Genomic DNA, 14563 nt, shown 5'->3' with positions numbered 1-14563 from the left:
ACACGTTTTAGAATTAGTTTCATTATAGGAGCTGAGTGAGTGGAGTTTCAGCGGTCAGGGACTCTGGCGCCATCTGCTGGTGAAATGACGTAACAACCGGCTGAGGGTCCGGGTCCAGGATGCTGACCTAGTCTCCGTTCTGTTGCAGGTTACGTCATCGTGATGAAAGAAATCATAACAGACAAAAAGTTATCGAAGGGCTTTAAAAGAAAAGGGCGTCTTTTTAAGCTAATGACGTCAGACCTGCAGTGTACAAACAAATGGCGTCACAAAAGTAAACAACGATATCAGTCAAATACGTCTTTAACTTTGTTTATCGTGTTTTTGTCAGGCTTTATGTCAACAAACATAACACATAAACTCGAAGATGACGTCTGGAACCAAAAGGTAAAGTTCAGCTGCTGATGGTGGTGACGGCTAATGACCCTGCTGAGAGTGATGAAATAATGTAGTGAGTGAGTCTGTAAAGAAGACTGAGATAGACAGATAGATAGATAGATAGATAGATAGATAGATAGATAGATAGATTATATAGATTGATCATTTATTAACGACAAACTGATAGAGCTAAATATTTTCTTCAATAAAATATATCAAAAATAACTGCGTGTTGAAGTCTGACCCTTTTTAGCTGCTAGAGGACCACACACACACACACACACACACACACACACACACACACACACACACACACACACACACACACACACACACACACTGAGCCAGGATTTGGACGTGGGTTTAAAAGAGGAGGAGGAGGGGCAGCAGAGAGGAGGAAGACAAACCTCAACAAAGTGGATGGGAACTTTAAGTTTCGGGAGGGGTTTCCTGACAGATGGATGTACTGACCAATCAGCTTCCACGTGGCTTCCGCAGCATCCAATCAGATCGTCCTTCCCCTCAGAACGCTGTCCCTCACTAGATATTTGTATAGACGTGAGTTTCAGCTCAGCTCCTGAGTTGTCACTTTGCAGAAAAAGGGAAATAAACTGCAACGCGCCGCGTCCCGTGAACGCAGCGCGTCAATCCAGGTGATGCGTTCAGGTACTTTTAACCACCGGGGCGAGAGCTGCGAAGCCACAACATCATGATCATCATCACAAAAGAAAGCTGGAGGCCCGACCGCCGTGGATGAAGAGAGAGAACCAGAGCGACGAGAGGAAGAAGAACCACAGACCCAGAGTGTGTTTTCACAGCCGGACCCGGGTGGGGGGATGTCGGGCAGAAGTGCAGCAGTTCCTCGGGGGTGCAGCAACCCCAGCCTGCAGCCCCTCCGGGCCACCGTCCCGTACCAGCTCCAGAGGGGACCCGCTCTCCTCTGCAGAGAGGTCACCACGGGTAAGTGTGTGTGTGTGTGTGTGTGTGTGTGTGGGGGGGGGGGGGGTCAGTCTGCATTCACTCCCATGTGGTCCAGAAAAGTTTCTATTACTGTCAGTTTATTATTGTGTTAGAAATAATGTTTCTCACCTCTGATCACTTGTTGCATCGATTACATTAATTGTTAATGATCGGCATCTGTTGTGATTAATCGATTAATCGTTGGCATCGTTGTATGAGTCGAACATTCACATGTTCTGGCTTCTCCATTGATTAACTTCTGCTCACATGACTGGAAGTGATGGACTTTTTTTTGCAGACAAAACAATCAAGTGATCAATCAAGTAAAATTGTAACGGAAATAAAAGTTGATTGGCTGCAGGTCTGAACTTTAAATTTCAATACACCTTTGTAAAAAATTTTTTTATTTCAACCAGCACTGGTTTCAAAATCGAAGCCTCAACTTTTACCTCTATAAAAAGTCCAACACGCTGTAAGAGAGTTGAGTCAACAGAGGATGAATCTGAAACAGAACTCGCTCCCCGGCCGCTGCTTTGACCTCTGACCTACGGGATCTCATGCAGCATGCTCGTCCTTGAATGCCAACATGTTAGCATTGAAGGCCTTCTTCATGTGTGACTTCTAATGTCATGCCATGAAAGTCACATCTGCGTGTTCTGGTGTGTATTTCTGTCATGACAACATGACATGTGTGTGTGTGTGTGTGTGTTTTTTTGGGAGGCTTTTGCTCCAGGTCAAAGGCACGGTCCACACCTGCCAGAGATTACAAAGTGCTGCCAACCAACACACACACACACACACACACACACACACACACACACACACGCACACACACACACAGAGCTCTGCATGCTGCATGCTGATTGGTGGAGAGGGAAGCCTGGGAGCAATTTTGTCAACAAGCAGCACCGGTGTTAAAATACCATTTAGCCTCTTGAGGAGTGTTTTTGTGTGTTTCTGCTAACATGATCACACAGGTACGAACGCTGTGAAGACTTGCACAACCTAAACACACGTCTGATTTGTTCTGTTGTGTTTCTCTGTTCAACAAAAAAAAAAAAAGCTGACAGGACCGCCGCCCGCCCACCGAAGCCCACCATTCGCCGAACCCTTTCCCTGGACGCCATCGTTGGACCCTACCTGCAGGGACAGTGGCCCAGAGAGGGGGAGGGCATGGCCGTCACCTGCGTGAACGACAAAGCCACACAGGTGATCGACGCGGTGTAGAGATGTCGATGGGAGGGAGGGAGGGAGGGAGGATTCTCCTCATTAAACCTGTTGCTTCATGTAGAAATGGAGGCAGACATGTTTTTTTGTCCTCATTTGTTCACGGTGGGGGGGGGGGGGTAGGTGGATGGGGGGTGGGCTATCTCCAGACATCCGATGTTGGCTCTGCAGGTGTCTCGTGGTCTCAGTTCGACGCTGTGGGTTGAAGGCAACCAACTGGAAAGTCGTTTTTTTTATTTTTTTGTCCCCCCCCCTCCCCTCCCACTCCACTGCAACTGTATCTGCCCCTAACTGGTGCACAAAAGCCCCCCAGCGAACGTGACCAAGCTGCTGCAGCTTTCGTCTTCGCTCCTGACACAGTTTAGACTCCAAACGAACCCCCATCGCCTCCTTTGTGAGGAACAAACCCCTCCTGACCTCATTATACACACACCCCATCCCCCCAGCGACTCCCCTCGGCCGCACACACACACACACACACACACACACACACACACGCATGCCCCCCCCCACACACACACACTCTGCACGTCCTCCTGCCACGGCTCCTCAGCTTAGGTTCAGATGCTGGAACTGATTTCATTCATTCAGAGTCACTGGGGAGGATTTATGACGTGACACCAACATTCTAATATCATGTAAACCCATTTATAGATATATATGTATGAAATGTTGAATAAATCACAATTAGAACAAGAATATTTTGCTCTATTTATCAAAAAGCATTCACTAAATAATAAATTATAACCCTGGATGGCGGCTAATGACTCATCCAGGCTGGAAATGCTGCCTTTGAGGCTTTTTATAGCCTCAAAGGCAGCATCCCCCCCCCCCTCCTCCTCCTCTTCGTCGTGTTTGGGATGTCTGAGGAGGGGGGCGCCAGCTGTAACTTTACACCAATGTCGCCGTATGATTGAGTCTCGGAGCGTCCTGATTTATTCAGCCAGGTGATGAACGGCGTGAGAGTCAAGGTGTCCCGCTGAAGACGAGCTTTTATTCCTTGGGGATTGTAAAGCGGTGACGTAGCCACGCTGTAACTTTAGCTTCCCACTGAACGGCATGGAGTTGGTTCTGTGAAGGAAAACTTTTTCCATCCTGAGGGTCGACCCGGTCTGGGGGTTTCATCCGGCGGCGATGGACTGCCAGGCGGCCGCCGCTGACCAGACGCTCCCCGGCAGAAGATCCAGAGTCAACGTGAAGAAATCGGTGAGACGATCACGTCGTGAAGTGAAAGGAGAAGCTCTTGCAGAGAGCTTCCGTGTGTGACTTTGTGGGGTTGAGCCCTGACACCTGCGCTGCGTTGAAATCCTTTTAACACGATGTGGTTTGGGTTGTTTTCACGTTTGCGTGGAAGCGAGGCTCCGAGTGGCTTCTTCTGCAACAGCTGCCCCCCCACCCCAACCCCCTGTGGTGCACCTGGCAGCTGTGGGGGCTTCGCTTTGGGTTCCTCAACCCTCAAGTTGTTGCGTCGATTAGAATCCATCCAGGTTCAACTACAGATGGAACGTTTATCCCTTAAAAGGTACTTTATGGAACGTTTGAACCCAGAGAAATGTGGAAGAGCGTGAAAAGGAGCGAACGTTTTATTCTGACTCATCATTCCTGAAAAACGCGAGGTCTTCCATCACAATTCTTGTCTGAGTTGTCGTTGCGATGCAATAATTCTCAAAAGCAGCTTCAGCGATCCGAAGCCAATGAGATCTTTTGTTTTAATTGAGAGAACCTTAGCCATTAGAGGTCAAAAGTTCAAATGTCAAACGCCGAACCTTTTATTCACCGCGCTGTGATATTGTTTTTCTCCTAGACTCCAAGTTCCTGGGCGGATGAGACGCGAGGAAGGAGAAGCGGCGGCGGGCACAAGCGCTCGGCATCATGGGGCAGCGCCGAGCACCTGAGGGAGGCGAGTGGAACCAACATTAATCTGTTTCCTGTTGTTCCTCTCACTCTTCACTCGGCGCCCCCCCCCCCCCCGCCGATCGCACAAAACATTAACCCTCTTCCTTTTTTTATTTTTAAATCCCTTTTTTGTCTCCGCTCTGCCCCCAGGTGGCCAAACTCAGACACCAGTTGCAGAAGCGCTCCCGTCACGCCCCGCCCTCGGCGGGACACGAGCCCCACCCCCAGCCTCTGCCGCCATCGGGTCACGCGGCGGGCGTCACTCAGGTAGCTCTTTTGTCTTCTGATGACACGTGAGGTCACAACACATAAAGCAGTTTGTCGTCTCCGCCGGCGCCGATCCTGAAGCGTCCTCCGGGCGCCGCGGGGAGGGGGTAGCAACAAGGATATAAAAAAACTCCCAAGCTTTTCTTAGAAACGGCTGTCACCAAAGATCCTGTGGTGAACTGACGGGCGTGATGTCACAGGAAAACTATTTCAGACCAGGGTAACATATTGTGCAATGGGGGGGGCGGGGGGCAGACAACACATGTAGGTCAAGCTAAAGTCAGGAAGAAAAATGAGCCTTGTTTTAGCATTTGGAAGAATAATAAACACTATGGGGATGTGATTCTACCTGAGGAGGGGTGGGGCAGTTAAGACTTTCTGACACTATCGTGGCCCTTTTCTGCAGACGATGCCCCGAGTGCCCCTGAACAGACTGGCCCCCCGTCTGCGGCGCAGCGTGGAAGGCCTGAACCTGGAGCTGGAGGAGGTGTTTGTTTCTGAGAAACCTGACGACCAGCACGAGGTTTGACCGCTAACGTGGCTAAAGCTACACTTCTATTGTCCCTTAATGGCTGATTCACACCATCCTGGATGGTCAGAGCCTAAACTCCGTGCATTAACCTTGTTACTCGCAGTTAATGCATCCAGGATCACTCTTGAAAAACAAAATTCCGCGATATGGCGACTAACTATTTATTTTATTATTTACGGTGATTTAAACTTTTATGAACTGATATTAAACCACCTTCTGTCTGTATTACCTTTTCCCACACTCTTACCGACTGTTTAAAACACTGTTTCGGAACACAGCGCTGTCAGCCAATAGCATGCTCGTACGGTGTCACATGACTACCGACTAAAAATAAGCTATTTAATGAAGCATCTTGAAGCGCCAACAAGCGAATGATTACTGTATGTAAATATACTCCTTAAGTCCAGAGAGAGCCACTAGGCTCCTGTAAAACTAAAAACTATTCATGTATTCATGTAATATTCCAGCTTTTGGATATCCCGGACGGCCACCGGGCCCCCGTCCCTGCCCAGAGGTGCAGCAGTGGCTCTCAGAGCGAGCCCTCCCCGGGGCCCCTGGACCCTTCCCTGATCTCTCCGTCTCAGTCCCCCTGTCCTCTGGACCCGTCGCTGCTGTCGCCCTCAAATTCCCCCGGTCCGCTGAACGCATCTCTTCTGACTCCATCGCAGTCGCCGTGCCCCATGGGAGAAGCAGGTAACACGACTGGTTTGTGGTCCCTGTACAATAAAGTTACTCTCATTGTGTGTAATAACTGTTTGTGTGTGCGGTTTCTCACAGAGCCGGTGGATTGTGAGACCCCGTGTCTCTCTCCGTCAGCGACACTCCCGTCGTTTGCACTGGATCCTCCTCTGTTGCGCTCCTCCTCCTCCTCCTCCTCTTCCTCACCTCGACCCAACAAAACTCACTCCTTCCAGCGCGAGCCACCGGAAGGCTGTGAACGAGTACGAGTGTGTGAGGAGACGCTGTAAGTGGACACGACGGGCTGACATGAAATGATAAAGGTGTAATTTCTCTGTAAAGGTTGATTAGAATTAAACATAAATTGGGTTAAAGATAATATCTTCAATTTTCTCCCCATATTAATGTCTCCTATCTGACATTTTGAGCTCTGCAGTGGCAGAAATAGTCAGAAAGGCTTCATACAACTCAGTGAGAGTTGATTTTCATCAGGGTGAGTTTGATTTGTGCGACTTAACATGCTCACCGGGTGGTGCAGTAAATTAGGGATTAGCTGATTTAGAAGCATCCTATTATTTTACCACGTCACGGTACTTTTCTTTTAATTCCACAAAAATGTGCAAATACATGAATCATAACACAAATTGGTGCCTTTTAGGGATTATTGTTGCTTTTATTTTTTCACTTCCATGGTTACAGATTGGATTTAAGCTAATTCTGTCAGAGGGATTCGTCTCAGATGAGGATTTTTCTTTGGCTTTTATTCACCATTCAGTTCATCATTCAACATTTTTGATGCTTATGATCTCATTTCCTTTGACCAAAGACACTCTCCATCATTTTGCCCTCAGATCCGTCTGTCAGGATGAACCTCTCCACCAGCCATCCTGCCCTGACCCCAATAAAGTCAACTTCACACCCCATGGAGGCTCCGCTTTCTGCCCCGTCAGTCTTCTGAAGCCTCTCCTGCCCTCCATGGACCTCCTCTTTCGTGGCCTGTCAGTGTCTCCAGTCACCGGCTGCCCAGGCCAGGCATCTCCCACAAGGCACCTGGGTATGCAGTAGGTGGGTACTGGAACAGAACCCCTCAGGATTAAACCACACTGCACTGCCAGGAACAGCAGAAATCGGATGTTTTATTTGCTTGGTGCAAACAGATATCTGCCGTGTCGCTGCTGTAATGCTACCACTGTGATCAAAAAAGAGACTTTGAGACTTTAAACAGTTCATCACACTTCACTGATGCGTGGACTGAGCTGATATTCATCTCAGCAGCACTTAAATCAAACCAGTGTGACTGTGTGTGGTCTATTGATTAGAATGCACAGATGAATTTCTGAAAATGTTGAAAAATGCTGCAAATGTTTTGTTGTGTCCCAAGCGTTTGACATTTTCTCTTTTTTTAATGATAAAAAACTCTGTTTCCTTTAGTTACATGTCAGTGAGTCAGACAAAAACTACCATCTGCTATGGATGTTTTTATTTCATGTCTGCATCTGGGAATTCAGACTTACACCAGTTTGAGTGTTACTTCGAAACTATTGTTTACTACAGGGAAATATCTTGTATAAACATTGGAACTTTTAAAGGAATGATCGGATTATTTTAAGAAACTTGATGGGTTAGTTCTTGACATAATAATAACCAGTTGAAGAGAGGTCGGTAGTGTGTGGTGAATAACTTTTCTACACAAACCTTTCTAGCAAGATTTATATTTTTGTACCTTTGTAAGGAGTTATGAGGCTGGTGATACTGTTTTTTTGTATTTACTGAATACATCTACTTGTGTTACTGTTTATACTTTAGTAGTACATAGGCAGGAGTGGATGTTTTACTAGCTTTACTTGTAAGCATTGTTCAAACCAAACTGTTGCTGTTTTATCAATGTTTTTGCTCATTGAACCATTTCTGAAGGGTTCCAAAATGTCATTGTTCATAGAAAGGCGTAATTTTATTTTGCGTGGTTCAGATGGAAAAAACATTGTACCTGTCAAAATGAGCCTATGCAATATTGATTAAAAATGGACTGTATAGTGGCACAAAGAAAAACAATTATTTGTTGACTCTAGGTTCTCTCAGATCGTAATTACACTTATTCATGTAGTAAGTGCTGCTGCCATAGAAGAAACTAAAAAAAAAAAAACCCAACACTTTTCCGGTGCTTCAAATTATTTCTGTCGTATTTTAATTGCTTTGGATTTTCCGTTGTTGTTGTTATTCCTGGCTTCTGACACGTGGATTCGTGGCTTTTAAACCTAAGCACCGCCCTTTTACTCAATCTTGCTTTGTGATTGGCTGAAAGAAGGCCCCAATCTTTGTACGCACCAATTAATTTAATCCACATCCCTCTACGACAAAAAGTCGAGCGACATTTCAAAGGAAGGACCTCTTATATTTCCATAGTTGTCTTAGTTTATGCCTGTTTAGAATGTTGAAAAATGAAATTTACACAAGCAACAATATATTTTTGTGGTGGAATTTTTTATTTATTTATTCAACATAGTTAAAATTATTACGTCATCGTATGTATTCGTTTTCTGATTCTAGTATTACACAAAGCATAATAATTCAGGGATGACCGTCGACACCAATAAGGTCCCTTCACAAAACCGACTTCCTGACGCAACCGATGTTTATTCCCCTAATTATACGTTCCGTTCAGACAAACACGGCTTGAACTGGCTTGACGAGCGGAGTACGTGTAATCCGTTCACCGTTCAACCGGAGCCGAACCGCAGACAACCGGGACGCCGGAGACAAAACATTATGAGCCGGAACAAACAAAGGACTTGATATCTGCCTCCGAGCCGCTCCGCGGAAAAACTAGCTTCAATTAGCAAGCTTCGAGAAATGAGCTGTTCTCAGATCGGTTGAGCAGCGCATTCAGCTCGCGACACCCGAGACACCAGAGTTGACGTGACAACCCGCGAGCCCCCGTTTCCGGGCTCGTGACATCAGCTATAGTGGAGCGGGACATCGGCGTCAGAGTCGCGGGCAGCGGACCGGTGTCGGTTAGCATAACGGAGCTGGTGGACAACAGCATGGCCGTGGGAAAGGGAGCCGGGAAGCCGCCGTCTCTGTGGGACAACATGCGGCTACGGTTCGTGGTTTGCTTCCTGGGAGTCTTTGTTTGCTACTTTTACTACGGAATATTACAAGAGACCATGTAAGTAAATGCTAATTAAAGACCTAGCTTGCGCTGAAGTCGTGACGTCATTCTATTATTAATGTTACATTCAATTGTTTCCATACAAATGGACAGTACTAACATCTTGATTTGACGCAGGTGTATTTATGAATATGTAAACAGAGGTCATTATTTTAGTACGAAATGTACAGAGTATGACCTTTACTGTTCACAGCAGAAAATAGAAAAGCGTGTTCTATTTCCGTGTTACCAACACTGGAGTGCTGTTGTCACTCATCGATTTAATAAAGGTTTTGTTTGGTGCACCCGATGTGCATCTTTGTAAGTACTATATTTATCTAGTTATAGTACAACTATGAACATGAAGTCGTAAAGATAGTTTGGAGCTGTCTAAGTGAATCGAGTGGAACTCAGCCCGTATGACGTCATACTGTAAGGTATGACAGACAGCATGTTTGATGTTCGTTGCCAAAACTTCCAGATTGAACAGGGACAACAGGCTTAGGATGAGCAAAGATCAGGCTGGCTAATAATTGCTTATAAAAAGTGTTTGATGTTGTAAGATTTTTTTACTTCTCTTTTCTTTCTAGTCTTTTAAATTTTTAGTTGTCTGCATTTCTATTATCAGGTATTGGTTCAAAAATAGAAACTATAAGTTGGAACAGGTCTGTCAACCAGTTATGGTGTTTCTATAGTAACTATAACAAAAGATTGTGACCTCAGAGAGAAGAGATCACAGTACATTAAATAACAGCAAAAGGGTGGAATAGTTTTGGTCGTGGTACATTTTACAAGAGGAATGTCGCATCTCCTGTAAACTCTAGGAGCCAGAAAATAATGTCACGACTACCATGCCACCCTTCTGACTGTTATTTAATACACGGTGACCTCTATTCTCTCGGATCTCTTTTCATAGCATGGAGGTTCATGAAGATTTCTCTCCTTTTGATTTTTGTGCTCAACGCTATCCTGTTTCTCTCACTTTTCCAGCACTCGGGGTAATTATGTTCAAGGAGACCAAAAGGAGAAATTCAGATTCGCACGGACATTGGTCTGCATCCAGTGCATTATAAGTGCTGTGTTTGCAAAGATCTGTAAGTATATGTTGCATAGAAGAGATGCGGAGGAAATTTCTGAGTTATTGACACCTCCCAAAGAAAAATCTTTCTCTTTATCATCAGTGATCCAGTGTTTTCAGAAGTCCAAGCCAGATCACACCCAGAGCTGGCTCTACGGTCTATGCTCCCTCTCTTATCTTGGAGCCATGGTGTCCAGCAACTCTGCACTGCAGTATGTCAACTACCCCACACAGGTCAGTCTGTCCTCATGGATGGGGTAAGGGTAGTTGGGCAACATGATTTTCTTGGATTCATTTATGTTAATTGTGTCCTAAAACTATTCTTCTGTTGTGACAGGTGTTGGGGAAATCCTGCAAGCCCATACCAGGTAATATGTCACATGTAAAATGATTGAATTAATACTGTCAGTCCAAACTGCATGACTCACTGCTTGCATGCAGAGAAGATAGTCAAGCCTCTATAGTACTGTAAATAACAAATGTGATGCCATGCATGTGATGCCATGTCACTATGACAGATAGTAAATTCATTTCTAGCAGCTCTATCAAACATTTGCTCTAAACCTCTTATGGTTGCTCTTGTTAAAATGTGACTCATGCTACAAAACTTGGTCTGTCAGGCAGTTCTGACGCCAGTTCTGTGTCAGACGCGACGCGCTGCCTGCTGGGGGAGAACTCTGTTATGGAGGTCCTCCTTCGGGAGGAACAACGTTAATATCCACACGTCCCGGTCCTCTCTCCTGTCGTTCTCGGAGTTGTACTGCTTATAAACGTGTTGATCAGCACACTGATGCGGATATGTGTGGACGGAGATCTTTTTGTGGACACGAATCGTTTTTGATGCGGGGTGAAAAAAGTTTTGTTTTCAAAAAGTTCCGGCATTGTGTGGATGGGGCTTAAGTGCATTCGGTAATTAGCTGTGTGAAAACTGTAAGATTCTGACTTCTTTCTAAGTGGGTCAAGGACATATTGAGTAAACAGATAATGTTTTGCTTGAAGTGCAGGCTAGGCTGGTTTTTACAGTCCTGTATTTTCTGTTTGTACATAAATTATGTCTCGTTTCTCACGGATTGGTTATCTTTCATGCACACAGAAAGACAGACACGCTCTTTCGTCAGCCATGTTTTCCACTCTCAGGACTGAGGGCCAGACGGTGCATTTGCTGTATGATTATCTTAAACCCTCAAGCTGCACCTCCTCATTTTGCATGGTTTGAAAACCTTCTCTGTGCTGTTTTTTCCTTGCAGTGATGTTGCTGGGTGTGACAATACTGAGGAAGAAGTACCCACTAGCAAAGTATCTGTGTGTTTTGCTTATTGTGAGCGGCGTAGCTTTGTTCCTCTACAAACCGAACAAGAGCTCAACCGTCTCGGAGGAGCACGTTTTTGGGTTTGGAGAGTTTCTTTTGGTGAGTTAATGTTGGTTAACGCTCCATCCATATCACTAAAATCCATGCTGCAGCCATGTTCACCTTGTTTTGGTTGTGTATTTTACTTTGTGTCCTAGCTGGTCTCGCTGACACTGGACGGTTTGACCGGTGTCGCCCAAGACCACATGAGGGGTCACTTCCAGACGAGCGCCAACCACATGATGCTAAACATCAACCTGTGGTCCACTCTGGTGCTCGGATTGGGTGAGTCACTTTCCGCCAAACCAGCTAACTAAACCGGCTAACTTGTCCAACTCAGTTATTGCATATATTCATTACTTCTTATTAAATAGATTAATAAAGATTATAAATGAGTGTGATGTGCCCTGTTCCTAAAGTGTGTCAGTAACTTCTTGCATGGACTTGCTGCATGGGCCTCATTGATGTTCTGTTGAAGCTCATGCTAATACAATTTAGTGAAACAGTTCAACAGCTGCATACCAGGCTGTTTGAATAAAGGTGAATACCATTCTCTCGGGAGCCAAATACTCATTAATTCAGTCAAGGCAAAGTGTTCACTGTTATCTTTATAGATAAGGAATCCTGCACCTCAAAGCCCTCAATTCAGTGAGGAGGTTGCTATAATATGCTGGAGACTTAGACACATAAAACAAATGCAATATAACAAGGGTCTTTCTGAGGCCAGGCACTAATGGGCTGCAAGATACAAATCAAAAGGTCAGTCAGAAAGAGGATAAAGTGACTGCTATCATTCTTAGAACAAACTAATTGGCACATCCAGCTCGTTCTAAGCGAGCGCCCACCTCCCAGTGCACATCTGCTTCACCTCCTCCTTCGTTACGTTAAATATGCATTTTTAAAAGCTTGAAATTCTCTTCTAGGCTGCAGAAAAATACCTTCAGGGGTCTTAAGTTTTTGAATTGCACATATCTAAAGTGCTTATAAATCTAACAGTACACACACACACACACACACAAACATACGCACACTGAGACCTCATCTAGCTGTTGTTCCTGCGTTGCACCAGTCGGTGGAACCATTTGCTCACACTCTGAACTCTGTCGTCTTATTTTCTCATCAGGTCCGGGCCAAACGTGATTCCCTGAAATATTGAATGAATTTTTTTAATGACAGTGTGATGTATTAATTTTTATTTTTTTAAATGACACTACGTCTCCTCTGCTCTCAGTCATTCTGTTTACTGGAGAGCTGTGGGATTTCCTCAGTTTTACCGATCGCTACCCGAGCATCATCTACAACATTCTCCTGTTCGGGCTTACCAGCGCTTTAGGCCAGGTAAGTGGACGAATGTGTCAGAGAAAATCTTTGATCTCTCACTCATTAATGTTTTTGAAGGAAGGAGTTTGTTTGCATTTTACATATTCAGATGTTTCCTTTACCAGACCTTCATCTTTATGACGGTGGTGAATTTCGGGCCTCTGACCTGTTCCATTGTCACCACCACAAGGAAGTTCTTCACCATCCTCGGCTCTGTTATCTTCTTTGGCAACGTAATGACTTCCATGCAGTGGGTTGGCACTGTCCTGGTGTTCCTTGGTGAGTCGCCTTTAACTGTAGCGTGAGACAGTTTGGTTCAATTCAGGATTACTTACACAAACCACCCTAAATGACGCTTTGAGAATGTAGCTGACAGCTAATGAGTAAATTTAACTGTGATGTGGTAAGAAAACGAAGATAATTCTAGTTTTGTAGCTGGATAAATTTCTGATTCTGATGGAGAAATCTAAAGTGGAGAGTAATTTCTGCTGCATCGTATCTTCTTTAAATTTAGGTCTTGGATTGGACGCTAAATTTGGCAAAACCCTCAAGAAGACACACTAACACGTCTGGATCACATCAGGAAAAGACAAACATTGCACGTCAAATGGAAACACGAACAGCAGGCTTACTGTACGGGCCTACTGGTTCAGCAGCGGACACATGTTCTGAGTCTCTGAGCTTCGGTTGTGTACTGTTGATATCCTGTCTTGAAACACCTTTTTTTTAAAGTCCTGAATGAACTGTTAACAGGTTTGACATGAAGACAACTTGAAAGACTGAGCTGTAAAATATTGCATTTAGACAAATCGTTATTCTGAAAACAGATATCATTTCTGTTGGATGTTGAACCAGACAGGCCCAAGATAGAGTTTAACTCATGGACTTACCAATGCAATGCTTGGTTTATAAATTAGATTGAACATGTGTAATTACAACGTGTTTAGTTTATTTCTTGGCAGACAATTTGCCGAGTGTACCTTCATTCATGAACTACATAAACTGTTTTGTGTAACTTATGTCCAATTTTACTGTCAAATTATTTTTACTTTTATTTTCTACAAATTGAGAATAATTGCCATAAAAGGGAAGCTGTAATAAGCTGTGGTGGTGGTCTGTTTTGTTTTTATTTACTCTGACTTCACTTGTTCGCAATCATGACTCGCGTCAAATCCATGATCCATCAGATGTTTGTCGGAAATGGTTGATGAATATGAAACGAACACCTGCCCAGCCCAACATGACAAACCAGATTATTTGTTGGGAGTTTTATTTAACTAGAAAGTATATCTTAAACTTTATCACATGAATTCGTATGAGACTGACTTTATAGTGACGAATTCTATAGAACTACAGTAATGCCATTTCCTTTTTGCAGGATGGGAGCAGAGCAGCGCCCTCTGTTGTCACTATTTATTATACACCAAGTGAAACGATAAAATGTGACTAAATGTATCATTTACGGCGGTGACATCACTGATAATAATCTGACTGGTCATTTAGATGCAGATTCTCTATTTAAACAGAATCATTGTAATCCAACAAAATTTAGGACTAATTGTAACAGAATTATTATACGTACATTTACGGTTACGTCTGTTCCTTAAGAGGAACTTTTATTCAGGTGTATCAGATATAGTTTTGTGTTTGTGTTGAAAACTCGTGACTGACGAAAGATTTCGACCACTTAAAAAGTGCCGGAATAAAATGTATGTGAGTAAATGTCAAAGC

General features: G+C 44.4%; 2 protein-coding genes across 3 annotated transcripts; both read left to right on the top strand.

The window, feature by feature from the left end:
• The first annotated feature begins 795 nt into the window (after window positions 1–795).
• Window positions 796–8406, top strand: fam117aa (family with sequence similarity 117 member Aa). Of its 2 annotated transcripts, XM_068337980.1 has the most exons (8): window positions 796–1338; window positions 2402–2547; window positions 4370–4465; window positions 4612–4728; window positions 5135–5251; window positions 5728–5953; window positions 6038–6224; window positions 6790–8406. In XM_068337980.1, exons 1-8 carry the CDS (start codon window positions 1215–1217, stop codon window positions 7001–7003), a joined length of 1227 nt encoding a protein of 408 aa, XP_068194081.1. In that variant the 5' UTR covers window positions 796–1214; the 3' UTR covers window positions 7004–8406. The 2 variants fall into 2 exon arrangements, with proteins under 2 accessions (XP_068194081.1, XP_068194082.1); XM_068337981.1 differs by lacking the exons at window positions 796–1338; window positions 2402–2547 and adding an exon at window positions 2906–3771.
• Window positions 8407–8514: 108 nt separating this feature from the next.
• Window positions 8515–14561, top strand: slc35b1 (solute carrier family 35 member B1). The gene is made up of 9 exons (XM_068337983.1): window positions 8515–9104; window positions 10077–10180; window positions 10268–10398; window positions 10502–10532; window positions 11412–11572; window positions 11671–11797; window positions 12744–12850; window positions 12958–13111; window positions 13347–14561. Exons 1-9 carry the CDS (start codon window positions 8980–8982, stop codon window positions 13394–13396), a joined length of 990 nt encoding a protein of 329 aa, XP_068194084.1. The 5' UTR covers window positions 8515–8979; the 3' UTR covers window positions 13397–14561.
• The last annotated feature ends 2 nt before the right edge of the window (window positions 14562–14563 follow it).

This window comes from Antennarius striatus, chromosome 16, assembly GCF_040054535.1.
Source record: "Antennarius striatus isolate MH-2024 chromosome 16, ASM4005453v1, whole genome shotgun sequence".
Taxonomy (NCBI): Eukaryota; Metazoa; Chordata; class Actinopteri; order Lophiiformes; family Antennariidae; genus Antennarius; species Antennarius striatus.
The sequence above is the reverse complement of the archived record's forward strand: the minus strand, read 5'-3'. Positions and strand labels throughout refer to the sequence as shown.

Bases quoted from the DNA above. Each gene is read 5' to 3' on its own strand.
- fam117aa (XM_068337980.1), top strand. From the start codon at position 1,215: ATGTCGGGCAGAAGTGCAGCAGTTCCTCGGGGGTGCAGCAACCCCAGC. The intron at 5,252-5,727 runs GTTTGACCGCTA...GTAATATTCCAG, and splicing joins AACCTGACGACCAGCACGAG to CTTTTGGATATCCCGGACGG. The intron at 6,225-6,789 runs GTAAGTGGACAC...TTTTGCCCTCAG, and splicing joins CGAGTGTGTGAGGAGACGCT to ATCCGTCTGTCAGGATGAAC.
- slc35b1 (XM_068337983.1), top strand. From the start codon at position 8,980: ATGGCCGTGGGAAAGGGAGCCGGGAAGCCGCCGTCTCTGTGGGACAAC. The intron at 10,181-10,267 runs GTAAGTATATGT...CTTTATCATCAG, and splicing joins TGCTGTGTTTGCAAAGATCT to TGATCCAGTGTTTTCAGAAG. The intron at 11,798-12,743 runs GTGAGTCACTTT...CTCTGCTCTCAG, and splicing joins CACTCTGGTGCTCGGATTGG to TCATTCTGTTTACTGGAGAG.